Raw genomic sequence first — 12,620 nt, forward strand, 5'->3', positions numbered from 1 at the left:
CTTTCTTCACAAAGATCTGGTAAATGCTATGTGCACACATGGTAAAACTACCACCTCTGGGTGAAGATGCGTCTTCAAAATACTCACAGAAACTTAACCCATCTCTTGAGCAGTTATTTACTTGAGCAGTTGGCTGGTTACTCAAGTTTGAACAGGAAATAAAAGCCAAACAATATTCACCAGTAGGAAAATACAGACTATTGACACTGGGTTTGGGGGAGTCTTAAATATAAGAGGGCTAAAAAAAAAATGTTCTTCCCTTTCCAACCTCTTTTGGGTATCGCTTAGATTAAATTATTATCCAGAATATCACTTGATTCCTTTTGGGAAAAGGAAATAAAGAAAAAAGACGCTTGCCTCAGAGAAAACTCTCTGTGAGAGACAGACAAATACCCAAAAGACAGACACCCTACTGCCAACTACTTGGTTACTCAAAATAGCCGTTGGTTATGAGAGCGATATAGCATTATACAAAACACCCCCCTCGTGCCCCACACCTGTCCACAGAGTTTTATTTATCCTAGGACTTTGACAGATCGTTTAGCAACTATCAAATTTGTTTTTAATCTGCTGCAAAGTCTAGCAGCTAACAATTTCACCTTCCTTTCAGAATATTTCAAACAAGCGAGAGGGATCAATACAATCAAGAACAGATACGCGGCCCCAGACAGAACAGAAGAATCACCTGTCGACGAGCACAAGGCACACAGGCAAGCACACAGGTAGAACAGCTGCAGACTTCTCAGCTCCCTTGCAGGTCTTTCCAGGCAGTATCGTGACAGAAACGGAGCGCTGATGCTGAACTTGGCTTCCAGCCTCTTCTCCATGGCCTTTGCGAGCAGCAACAGGGTTCTAGAAATGTATGAAAAACAGAAAACATCTACTGGCAACTGGAATATTGTCACAAGGACCCAGTCAACATAATGAAGAGCATGAAGCGCTTGTGGAGGAAAAGGAACATCTAATCTTATCTGCTGTGACTTTGTCCAGCTGCTGCTAAGTAATTATCAATGTCACCAGGCGAAACCAAGACCTTTAGCAGCAGAATTTCCAGTTGGGAACTGCAGCAGTTCACCCTCTCATCACCCCTGTGATTTCCCTTTCTAGTCTCCACCACTTTCAGCACCAAATTATCCAAAAGCGTAGTCTGCTGGACTCCTGAGACACATTTGGGTTCAGATACGCCACAGCTGATAGCTACCCACCCAGCCCCACCGGGGGCACACGGACGTCGATAAACCCCACACAGCTGCTCGGCGCCGTCATCGCTTGCACGTCGGTGCTGCCTGGTGCCAGCCACAAACAAACAGAGATGAGAACACAACGGCGCCGAGCTAAAGGCCCATTTTGCCTCATATTTCACTCTGCAGGGTGCGAAAAATGAAAGCATCGATGCTCCTCTGCCTTTCTAGGAGAAAGGCCGCCTCACGTGTTCCTGAAACCCACATCAGCACTAGGTGATGTGTGCTAGAAAGAAACGTATCTATAAAATATTCTATATATTATATAGATTTCTACATAGATATATTTTATATACCTATTTATATCTCTTATTTGTATCTTATTAGTTATTTACTAGTTATTTCTTACTAGTTATTTATATCTCTTTATTATCTAGCTCACAAGCAATAACCAATATCTATAGATCTATATTTCCAAGGAGAAATAAAGCGCTGTTAGGCACCAGGAGCTCAACCTGTCATCACCGAAGGCTCAAAAAGGAGCATCAGAGCAGCCCTGACCAGCTTAAAAACTCATTATTTGCTAAATTTAGGGGGAATTTGGCTCCAACATTGGCACCGAGAGGCACACAGGGGGCGGGAGAGAAGGGGTCCTGAGGGTGCCGGGTCCCGAGGGACACCCGCGGGGGGCTACGGGACGAGGGCTGGGGGGGCCTGAGGGGGGTCCCCACACACTGGGGGTGTCCCCACAGACCGGAGGGGTCCCCACACAACGGGGAGGGGGGGGGTCCCCTCGTTCATCCCCCCGTCTCCCGGTGCCCGTCGGTGCCCCGGGCACGTACCAGCGGCGCACGGCGAGGCGAGGCGAGCTCCGCTGCTCCTCGGCGGCCTCAGGCGGGCGGCGGGGCCCGGAGCGCGGCGGGGCGGTGGGCGCCGGGGCCGCCTCCTCCTCCTGCCCCGCGGCCATGGCGGCGGCGGCGGCGGCGCCTCAGGAGCGGCGGGTGCCCGCTCCCCTCCCCTCCTCCGGAAGCCCGCCCACACCTCCCGGAACCGGAACCGACACCGGGGCGGCCTGTGAGGGCACCGCCTCGCCGGTACCGGGCCCTCGCAGCCGGCTAGGCCCGGCTCGGTGCGGAGCCCCCCCCCCCGTCCCGCTGCCACCCGCCGGCCTGGCCGTCACGGGTGGTTTGCCCACAGTCGTGCGAGGGGGCCGTTGGCTTCGGGGACTGCCCAGTAAGGTGCCCGGCGATTGGTTGGCGGAGCGGCGGGGGAGCGCGGTTTGGCTGCGAGGCGGAGCGGGGCCGTGAGGCCGGGCTGGGGGTGGAAGGGCCGCGAGGGGATGGCGTGAGGGGGTGGGCGCTGCCCCGAAAACAGCGTCATTCGGGGAAGATCGGGGTGCTGCGGTGGGTTCCTCGGCAGCGAGGGGGGCTGGTGGCGTTCCTCAGCTGGGCTACGGCCTAATTCTGGGTGTGGGGTTGGGGGTGTCCCCCCCTCAGCGTTCCCCCCTCAGCTCCCCGCCCTGTCCCTTCAGCTCCCTGTCCTTTTTCCCCTCAGCTCCCCGTCGTTTCTGCTCAGTTCCTGCGCCGCCGGCCCCGTCGCCATGGCCTCAGGCTCCGGAGCTGCACCCAAGGGTGCTGCGGGTGCCAGGAGCGCGACGCTGAAGAGGTGCCTCGACGTGCTGCGAGACGCCAGCAGCGACAGCGAGCAGTTTGCTGCCTTGCTTCTGGTAAGGGTCAGAAGGGCAAGACGCTTCAAATGGTTAGTTTGATGTTCCCGCCAGCAAAATGGGCATCGTCTCTCCTTTGTTTGGGTATGGTGATGGTTAGTTAACGTTGCCACAGCTCTAGAAGCCCTCTGGTAAAGCTCTGGATTAGCACTTCGACTAGCGACCAGCTCAGCGGTCAGGGGTTCACTTTTCTGCACCCATGAAATACAATTTTGCTTCTTATTTGATAATTCAGTTCTCTAAAGTTGTTAAAGCCTTAGCAAAGCTTCTTGTTATGCTGTGCCCTCACCCCTGGTTTGCCTTACAGGTGACCAAAGCAGTCAGAGCCGGAGAACTGGACTCAAAGACTCGTCGCCAGATCTTTGACGCAATTGGATTCACGTTTCCAAATCGCCTGCTGACCTCCAGGGAGCCCCCTTCGGGCTGTCCCGAGCACACCTTCAGGGCACTTGGCCTTACTCTGTTGGCATGTTTCTGCACCGATCCGGAGTTAGCTGGCCACTCCCAGATCCTGAACAAAATCCCAACCTTCAATGACGTCCTGGTTTCCCCCTGTAATCCGGACAGCACTTCCATGATCGATGATGCATACCAGTGCCTGACTGCTGTCATGGCCACTCCCAGGGGTCCCAGAGAGCTGGTGACCAAAGGAACAGTGGCTGCCCTCTGCCACGCCTATGTGAATGGCGATTACGGCTCTGACCGTGCCTTGACGCTGCTCTTGGGGCTGCTGGCTGTAGCAGAGGTGAAGTGCTGGCAGAGAGATGCTCCGCACCTCCTGGCCGTGCTGAGCAAGCTCTCTGAAGAGTTTCTCAAGGCTGAAGACATGACCAAATTTGAGCTGTGCGAGCTTTTGCCTCACTTTATCCCCCTTTCATCACCGCTCACACGGGACTCAAAGGGCTCTGAGTGCCTCCATAGAATTTACAAAGGGCTGGCCAAAATTTTGGGCAGTAAACTCAGCCATTCACAGCGGGACCCTGCTCTGAAGCTTGCTGCCTGCCTCATGCAAGCCTGTGGGTCAGAGTGGATCCCAGCAGGGAGTACCGGTAGCAAGTTCCTGGCCTTGCTGGTGAACTTGGCTTGTGTGGAGGTCCGCCTGACCCTAGAGGAGCCAGATCCCATGGAGACAGAGGGGAAAAAAGAAGTGGTAACGGCCTGCTATGTCCTCATGGAGATGGGCATCCAGGAGTGTCTGAAAGAAGAAGAATCGCTGCTGGAAGAAGCACAGAAAATGCAGCTCATAAGGATCATGGAGGAAGCATTTGGAGCTGTAATATTTTACTTGAGGCAGGTAAGGCAGAACTTTCAAGCAGAGGGCACATCCGATGTCCCTTTGTTGTGGTTTAACCCTGGCAGGCAGCTAAGTACCACACAGCCGCTCGCTCGTTCTTCCCAGGAGGGATGGGGGAGAGAATCGGAAAGGTAAAAGCGAGAGAATTCCTGGGTCAAGATGAAAACACTGAACACTTAAAATGGTTCTTACTGGTCTCAAAGCTACGTGTAGGTACAGGATGATGTGGCCAGTCTGATAGATCACAAGATAGCAAATTAATAACTCCACGATCACCGGGATTCTTGTTTTTCTATTCCATCCCTTTCGTACCTCTAAATAATAAAGAGAATTAGCATATGCCATGGCTGCAGAAGTCCAGACCGGCTCTGTCAGCTCAGCAGCTCATGGACGTAGCTGTGTAGACCAAAATATGCATCTTGGCCCACCGTGGTTTTCATGCCTGAGGTAGCTAGTGAGGACAGGGGCTCTGACATGTAGTTTTTTGTCTGCCTCTTCACACAGGTTAAAGAGGAGGAGCTGCAAGACCCTTTCATATTTGCTTCTGTCCGAATCCTTGGAGCCTGGATGGCAGAAGAGACGTCCGCCCTCAAGCAGGAAATCTGTGAGCTGCTGCCTTTCCTCGTTCGTTACGCCAAGAAGCTTTTCAAAGAGAGCGGCACAGCTGAGGGTCTTCCCCAGACGGATGGCGTGCAGGCTGGGCTGGCCAGCGCTGAAGGCTCTGTCTTACCCCAGGACGCTCTGAGGTGTGTATTTTAAGCATAGAGCTGGTAAGTTTCACCACAAAAGAGCTCAACTCTTTTTCCTGGCTCCAGCGAAACGCATCCTGCATTTAGGGCAAGTTCTTGTTGATCCTTTCCTGTGAAAGAGGCAACTGGAACTGCCGCAGCGCGATGCAGCTGTCCAAGCCCTCTGTGTATGACTAATGTGAGATGGCAGCTGCTTACAAATAAGACTAAGAGGCAGGGAAGGACTTGTGGAAGCTGCGCATCAGGGCTTTAGCTGTAGCAAGCAGAGGAAAGAATAGGGCCTTTATGGAAGCAGATCAGCCTACATGGTCTCTTCTTTGAGGTTTCAATACTTTCCCTCAGGCGTGAGGAACTCAGCACTGTGTTGCTGGTTGAGCTGATTTTGAGAGTCATTTCTCTTTTCCGTTCTCCCTGCAGGACCGATTCTACGGCCCCTTTTTTCTCCTGGTTGGATGCAAATGCAGGGCTTAGATCCAGCTCTCTGCGTTCTACCTTGTGTTTTCAATTTCTTTCCCCTTCTAGATTTCTGCTGCCTGGCTTTTGCCATTTAACAGCCGAGGACAGGCCCAGGGAAATCCTCATCTCAGAAGGGGCACCGGCGCTGCTGTGTGACTACTTCCTGCATCAGTGGAAGGGGCTGACCTCCGAGCCTGGGTCCCTAACTCCCCTGACAAGCACTGAAATGAGCCTACAGACTGCGTGTGGGATTTTCCTTAACCTGGTCGTGACTGCACCCGAGCTCATCAGGTAACAGAGCTGCAGAAGCTTGTTTTAAGCTTGTCAGTCAGAGGGCGCAACGTGAAATGAGCTTGCAGGATCTTTTAAGACACTGTACTGAAAAAGGGATGTCCCTTTTCTCAGCGCCCATCACATTACCTTTTTGATGCTGCGTTTCCCTTTGAAGTTTTCAGGTGTGTCTGGCTCTGATCAGGAAGTGACTCAGGGTTTCCTTTCTCTCTAGGCAAGAGAAAAGCTTTTGCTCCTTGATGGACACGTTGCTGAAGTCTCTTCCATTTCTGCTACCTCAGAAGGATCACCTGGTTCTAGCAGCCAACGTTGCCACTCTGGGCTTGATGATGGCCAGGATCCTTGCAAGTTCAGCAGGTGAGAAGTGTTCCCGCCGGCAAAGCTGCGCATCGCTCTGCACAGGCAGAAGCTGGGCTCTGGGTGGGTAGGCTGGAGGAAACAAACACGAGGGAAGCAGGCCCGGTTTCAGGTGAGATTTCTGTCACCGAAAACGTGACAAAGGCAAAAACCTGGAATATGTAGAAAATTCAGCAGGCTGAGGGGCTGGGAAGCAGCACGGGTTAAGAGATTTCTACAGCAGGAGCATGGTGTTCTGCTCCCTGACAGCTCTGCTGCAGGCAGACACACTGAAGCATCCCTCCTGTAGCCGAGTAAGCGTTGTACCAGCTCATTCATTTCCTTTTCCTTCCAGTTCTTCAGGGAACCCAGTCTGCCAAGGAGTTTTTCGGAGCCACCATTCGCTTCCTGTCAGAGGCCCACATCACCCAAGCAGACCCCAGCAGCTGCTGCTCGGCCCTGGCCGTGTCCCCTGCCTACGCAAGTGCCTGGGGTGACATCCGTGAGCTCTGGTTCCTGGGGATGCAGGCGTTGGCCGGCTGCGTGCCGCTCTTCCCCTGGCTGCCGCAAGCTGTCCTCCAGGCGCGGTGGCTGGAAGGTCTCTCGGAGGTACTGACGCGCGTTGCTCCGGCCTCGGTGGATTTTGAACTCGTTGCTGCTTTCCAGGGCGTGCTGCTCGAGCTGGCCAGAGCCAGCAAGCCGTGCAGGGAAGTGATCCTGTCCCACCACGGCGAGGAGTGGGCCAACCTGTATGGCATGGCAGCTTTGGAACAGTGTCTGTCCGAGCGATAGAGCCTCTGTTCAGCAGCACCCTGGTGCGGCAAGCGAAGCCAGGCACCCGCACGAGATCTGTTCAGCATTTCTCACGCACCCTTTGGTGCCAGTGACAACGAGAGGCATTTTAACGACCAGCTTCATAAAACCGGAGCAATGCAGCGGAGCTCAACAGGATTTGTTCTGTCCAGAACCCGACGTGAAGAACTGTTGGTGCCTCAGAACATTTCAAGATGTCCCTGCTTGACCTTCTGTCAGTACTTTGTTTTAAAAACAACCCATTTTGTTATTAAAGAGGTTTTCTATTGCATCATTTTTCAAACTCATGCAGCGCTGGGATTTATTTCTGCTTAGGGCCCTGGGATGTTGCCTGCTTCTCCCTTTTACGTGCTTCCCAATTTTGTCAGAGTAATCGCTTCAGAATGTCACCTTTCCTTCTGTCAAAGGTCCGTGTGTTGGTGAAGTAGCTTGGCACTACAAGTAGAAGTCTGCAAAAGGCAGGAACACGAAGAGCTTTAAAATATACCAGTGAGAATAACTCCATAATTTGGCACAGCTGTCCCCTTCTGGTTTGGGGGTGCCCAAAGGCCCTTTGTGTGTTCCCACCTGTGACTAGGGCCATCACCCCACATCCATGCCTAGAAAGAAAGCCCTTACAGCACCATTTGCTGCCCTGTAAAACACCTGCACAAAGCCCAGCCCTGATTTGTGGTGGTTGCTCACGCTGCCTCTTGCAGCAGGGATGGGATGTGCAGGGAGAGTTTTCTGGTCTTGCAGGGAGCGGAGTTCTTCAACCTGCAAAGACCTTGGCTCTCTTTGGAGCCTCAGACAAGGATTAAGAAACAGAAATGGATGGATTACACCTCACCGTCTCCCTGCAGACTTTGCAGAAGACACGGCCAGATGTAAAAACGTAGGTGATGTATGATGTACATCGCTTGCACCACTGGCTTTGCAGCCTGAGCTGTCAGCCCTAGGGTGCCCCGTGAGCCTGAAAGCATAAAAAAACCCCAAACAAACAAAAAACAGAACTGGCAGCCTGGATGGAGCGGTGGTTCGAGCTGGGCTGATTCTGCCAGGCGCAGAGCTCCCTGCTCGAGCTGCAGCCGGGCGCTTCGAGGCGTTTCCACCAGGTGTCACCCTAAGAGCTCTTTGGGAGAGGCATCGTCAGCGGGGACCGGGTCTGGCAGGCGGGACAGACACGCGGCACTGACCCCGCCTGCCTGCAAAGCCTTGGGGAGGGGGGACCCGTGGAATCGCCAGATTGAGAGAAAAAACAAGCGAGGAGCTGTCTCGAAAAGAGGGCTGACACTGGGAGCATTCCTGCTTAATACCATATTTTTAACTCACCGTTTCATGAAGGCAAAATGCCTTACATAACCGGAGAGGAGGCGCCTGCTGTCTGCTGTTGTTCGGGAAAAGTATCTTTCTGATCTTTCCAGCTCAGCCCTGAAAAGTTAATGCAAGTTGAAACAAAGGTAGGTGCTACCAGCAGAAAGCGATGCAAGCCAAACAAGCAAATGAGGCTCCTGGACTTGGAAAAGAGCATAACTCTGAGCACGCGTGGGCTGGAAGCCTCCCTGTGCTGCCAAGAACAGCTCATCCCTGCAACGCAGCGAACTTCAATCCGTTGGAACAGTCAGAAATACACTTCAGATTGTAAGAAAAAAAACCAAACACATTCAAACACTTTAGCTTCAACTGTTCCCCATCCCTCCTGCTGTTCTGCCTCCGGTCAAAGGGTGTGAGCTTCCAATTAATAGAAGGCTATCATTAGTGTTAACGAGAGGCAGGCACCTGTATCAGCAGGAGGGTGCTCCCCATGCCCCCAGCTCCCGGGGGTTAGCAGTGCTGGCCTGGCCAGCATCAATCCCCACGGGCTGTCCTAGGAGCTCCTCCGACACCCAGCAGAGATCCCGTCCCAGCCTGCAGGACCCCGTCCCAGACCAGAGCAGTCCTAGATCCAGAGGCCTTTCACTGTTGCCTTTAATTCCCAATTAGGCCACCTGCTAACGGCACAGCCCCACTCCCTGGGAGCAGACCCAGGGTCCTGGGATGTCCTCCAGGTCATCCTTCAGCACGTGCCGGGCAGCGGGCTTCAGCCACGGGCAGGATCCTGGAGAGGACCCTGTGTTGGTCCCACACCCCTCGTTCTCACTCTCTTCAAGGGAAAATCCCACCAGGTGTGAGAAGGACAATGCCAGAGCCCTCCTGAGGCACTCTCTGTCCCTCGGGAGTCTTGTTTCTCTCCGTGCCATGAAACATCATCCCCATGGCTGCCACGAACTGGCAGAGGACAGGAGAAGAAATCGGTGCTGCTCTGGGAGCTCTCCCGGGCTCGACACCGGAGCAGAAGCACTGTGCCGATGCCTTGAGAATGACGAGTGCCCTCTCATCCCAGGACACCACTTTCTTAACCCCTTGCTGGGGCAGAGCACTCCTGAAAGGCTGAATTCCCTCCCCTGGGCCCTGGCACCCTGCAGCAGGTCCGGGCGCAGCAGGCGGAGGCCTCCTGCCACGCGGGCCTCTCCGCCGCCTGGGTTCGTGCCCGGCTGCAGGTCCCGGCGTGCCCCAGCTCGGTGCCCCGGCTGCCAGCAGCTTGGCTGAGGCTTCAAAGGCTGCGGGGGGGGGGCACTCCCGGGCCACCCCAGGCTCTGCAAGCCCAGCTGCGGGTCCTGCCACCGGGACCTGGCACCTTCGGGCATCCACCCTCCAGTGCCAGGGGTGGGCGACGGCACCTGCTGCCCGCGGACCCCTCTCCACCGCGGTGCTTTGAGATCCCAGCCGGGAGCAGGATTGCAGCCGGCGACACCCAGAGCAAGCTCTGCTTTATCTCCCGGTGCATTTGCGGCACCGGGGCCAGCTCGCCGGGAAGCAGCCAATCCTTCACCCTGCCTTGGCCAAGCAGGATAAGGCCCCCGAGGAGCAGATGCACGCTCCGTTTTGCCGTGACAGCTTAAACGTCATAATGCCTTTGCGAGCCCTCCTGTGGCATGCGTTATCTTACTGTGTGTCTCCGTAGCATCCCAAAAGCCCTGGCAATAAAATTAAGTCTTCCAGAAGGTCGCTGCACGGAGGGATATGGGAGCAGCCCCCTCCCATGAGCTGCAGGACGTAATGGGGGCGGCGAGGCTGTGGGGGCGGCTGCCCCATCCTGGGGCAAGGAGCTTTGTTCCCTCCTGGATTCCCGGGGAGGGGATGTAGGAAAGGGCAGGAGCAGCCCACATTTCTCTGAGCTGTCCATGGGAGCCAGATTTTGGGGAAGAACCAGTTTGGCTTTGGCTGGGGCAGTGAGATGCGAGCACATATTTCTGTTCCTGTGCCCCTAGCACCCTGTTTTGGCATGTTTTTTTTTTTAAACTGTTGACCCTGAAAGCAAAGGTGGCTCCCTCAAGCCCCTTGCACACTCCTGGAAGCACACCTTGATCTGCCTGGGAAGGAGAACCGGGACCCTTGTCACAAAACCAGTTTTTCAGAGTTTTCTGGCTTGGGTGCAAACGCAACAAGTGGGCCCTCGGGGCTGGGAACGGGGCCCAGGCTGGTGGCAAAAGCTCCCCGTAGCCGGGGGCAGAGGGGACAGGTCTCCACCTGGGTCACGTCCCTCTTAGCAATTATGGAGGACACCGAGCAGAGCGAAACGTGAGCCCGGCTGGACGTGCACGTGGTCTTTAAGCGCGGAGGCCGAGGAGCAGAGAGCAGTGGGAGCTGCGCGTGGTCGCGGGGCGCTTGGAGAACCCCCAGCAGTTGCTGCGGCCGCGCTGAGCCAGCAACGCCACCAGGCAGCTGCTGGGACAGGGCGTGCATGGCACCAGCAGCCCCACCAGGGACCTTGGGACAGCAGGTGACAACATTTTGGCATCGCCACCGGTGCTTCCCAGGCTGCCTTCTGCCCCCGGAAAGCCACCGTAAGGGTGCAGGGCTGGGGCAGCCAGGATTGGGGCCACCGGTGCCACCGCGGTGCCGAGCCACCGAGCTCACCGAGAGGCATCAGGGCAGCTTTTCCTGCTGGTTTTCCCTCCCTTCATCCGTCAGTTTTGCAGCTTTCCTTTGCTCTGCCTCATTTTTGGGTGGAAGCACGGCTTCCCCCCGAGCTGCCGCGGGCAGGCCGGCTCGCTGCACGCACCGCGAGGGCTTTGCACCGTTTCACCTCTTTGAGACGAAGAAAGGATCGGCTTTGTGTGGGCTAGACAAGCGAGGGACTTTAAGAATGAACTGGAACATAGCTGCAAAACACAGCATGTCCAATCCAATTTTTCCTAGCAAATGAAATGGATCTGGCGGAGAATAAACACGAACTTTCAGGAGCGGCGTCCCTGAAAAGCGTTCGAGGGGGGATGAGGAGATTGGAACAGATCAGCCCCTTACACCCCTGCACGGCCCTCCTCCCTCCCCTAAATGCCATCTTTAATAGAAATAAATTAGAATAAATGATCAGCCTCTGCCTCCTAAAGACAGGTGGCAGGGTAATATTAAAAGAAATGAATAAAAATTCATTTAATGAGCATTGTTAATTAAACCTGGAAATCAAAGAGGTCTGAGTTGTGGGAATTCAGAGGCAAAAATGAAAATGAAGGGAGCTGTAGCTCGGGGCAGGAAGAGTGGAATTAAATTAAATGTAATGTGGGATTGTGTTTGTTAATGTCTATCACACATCACAGTGTGTTACAGTTTAGGGTAAAGTGTTTGTTCTCTGCCTGCACACAAATTACACGCTGCCACGAATGGAAACTCCAGCACGGAGAAGGGTGGCCGGGGCCCACGGAGGGTGGCACGGTGAGGACGGCGGGGACAGGGGCAGCGGGAGCAGGGCCCTGCCACGGAGCCGCCGCGTGTCACCGGGGGTGTGCGAGCGTGTGCCACGCATGGGGTGTGTGCAAGGGCGAGTGTGCGCCGGCGCGGGTTGGTGTGCAACACCGCACGTGTGCCCCAGCGCATCAGGGTCTGCGTGTGCGTGCCCCGTGCGTGTCACCGGTGTGTGTGCATCGATGGGGGTTGGTCTCTGCTGCGGACAGGGCATCTGCCGTGGTGCTCGGTGCCTGGTGCCCGGTGCCCTGCGCGGGGACCCGATGCTCTGGTCCTGCCTCGCCCTGCACCGCAGGGAGGGCCCGAATGGAGGAGGAGGGAGGGATGGGGAGGGATGGGGAGGGATGGAGAGAAGGAGGGAGGGATGAAGAGGAAGAGGGAGGGATGAAGAGAAAGAGGGAAGGAGGACGGAGGGGAGGGACGGAAGAGGGGGCGCACGCTGCTGTCGTTGCTCCCCGGTTTTCCCTCGCTCTGTCGCACCGCGGCTCCCTCCCTTCCCTCCCTCCCGTCCCCTCGGGCAGGAGCCAGGCCCGGGGCGCCCCCAGACTTTTCTCCCTCGCCCCAGGCCCTCGCTGGGGCTCCCCGGTCCCCGCCGGGCAGGCGAGGGAAGCGCCCCACGGGGAGCCCCGGGCTCTCTCCCGGCGGCACCGGCCCCGGGCCCTGCCGTCGGGCGGAGGTCCCGGCCTCCACCGGAGGCCCGGCCGCTGTCTCACCGAGGCCCTAACACCGCGCTCGGGCTAATAAAGCGCAGCCGCCTGCCCTCACCCCCAGCACCCCCCCGGCCCTCGGGGCTCGGTCCCGCTCCGGCCCTGGGGCGCTCCCCGAGGGGGCTCGCAGGGGACGTCGGGGGGAGCCCGGGGGGGGCGGTGGGGGGGGCCTTAGGGGGGGTGACCCAGAGGAGGGGGGGACACGGGAGCCGCGTCCCCGGGGCCGCCCGACGGCGCTGGAGCGGCCCCGGCCGCCCCTCGCCCCCTCCGCCCGTCGGGAGCCGTCGGGGCCCCTCGGGAGCG

At 56.3% G+C, this 12,620-nt stretch overlaps 2 protein-coding genes across 4 annotated transcripts in view; one reads left to right on the plus strand and one right to left on the minus strand.

Moving 5' to 3' along the window:
- The window catches only part of KIAA0319L (KIAA0319 like), a 33,136-nt gene extending 30,957 nt beyond the window's left edge, over nucleotides 1-2,179 (minus strand). Inside the window, exons 1-2 of the mRNA XM_040534857.1 lie at nucleotides 2,024-2,179; nucleotides 686-852 (exon numbers count right to left, since the gene is read on the minus strand). Coding sequence (XP_040390791.1) covers nucleotides 686-827 — 142 coding nt within the window. The 5' untranslated portion in view covers nucleotides 828-852; nucleotides 2,024-2,179. The remainder of the gene's footprint in view (nucleotides 1-685; nucleotides 853-2,023) is intronic.
- A 48-nt stretch (nucleotides 2,180-2,227) lies between these two features.
- NCDN (neurochondrin) lies at nucleotides 2,228-7,117 on the plus strand. 3 transcript variants are annotated; one of them, XM_040534858.1, is made up of 7 exons: nucleotides 2,228-2,419; nucleotides 2,736-2,907; nucleotides 3,215-4,201; nucleotides 4,706-4,947; nucleotides 5,473-5,697; nucleotides 5,912-6,054; nucleotides 6,389-7,117. In XM_040534858.1, the coding sequence occupies exons 2-7, from the start codon at nucleotides 2,782-2,784 to the stop codon at nucleotides 6,823-6,825; spliced, it is 2,160 nt and encodes a 719-aa protein (XP_040390792.1). In that variant the 5' UTR covers nucleotides 2,228-2,419; nucleotides 2,736-2,781; the 3' UTR covers nucleotides 6,826-7,117. The 3 variants fall into 3 exon arrangements, with proteins under 3 accessions (XP_040390792.1, XP_040390794.1, XP_040390793.1); XM_040534860.1 differs by having other exon boundaries at nucleotides 2,238-2,414; XM_040534859.1 differs by lacking the exon at nucleotides 2,228-2,419 and adding an exon at nucleotides 2,442-2,533.
- The last annotated feature ends 5,503 nt before the right edge of the window (nucleotides 7,118-12,620 follow it).

The sequence above is a fragment of the Cygnus olor genome, chromosome 23 (genome assembly GCF_009769625.2).
Source record: "Cygnus olor isolate bCygOlo1 chromosome 23, bCygOlo1.pri.v2, whole genome shotgun sequence".
Taxonomy (NCBI): Eukaryota; Metazoa; Chordata; class Aves; order Anseriformes; family Anatidae; genus Cygnus; species Cygnus olor.

What these genes read in the sequence shown, in the direction of transcription:
- NCDN (XM_040534858.1), top strand. Translation starts at nt 2,782, where the DNA reads ATGGCCTCAGGCTCCGGAGCTGCACCCAAGGGTGCTGCGGGTGCCAGG. An exon ending in AGTTTGCTGCCTTGCTTCTG is followed by an intron (nt 2,908 to 3,214) that starts GTAAGGGTCAGA and finishes TTTGCCTTACAG; the next exon opens with GTGACCAAAGCAGTCAGAGC. An exon ending in ACTGCACCCGAGCTCATCAG is followed by an intron (nt 5,698 to 5,911) that starts GTAACAGAGCTG and finishes CTTTCTCTCTAG; the next exon opens with GCAAGAGAAAAGCTTTTGCT.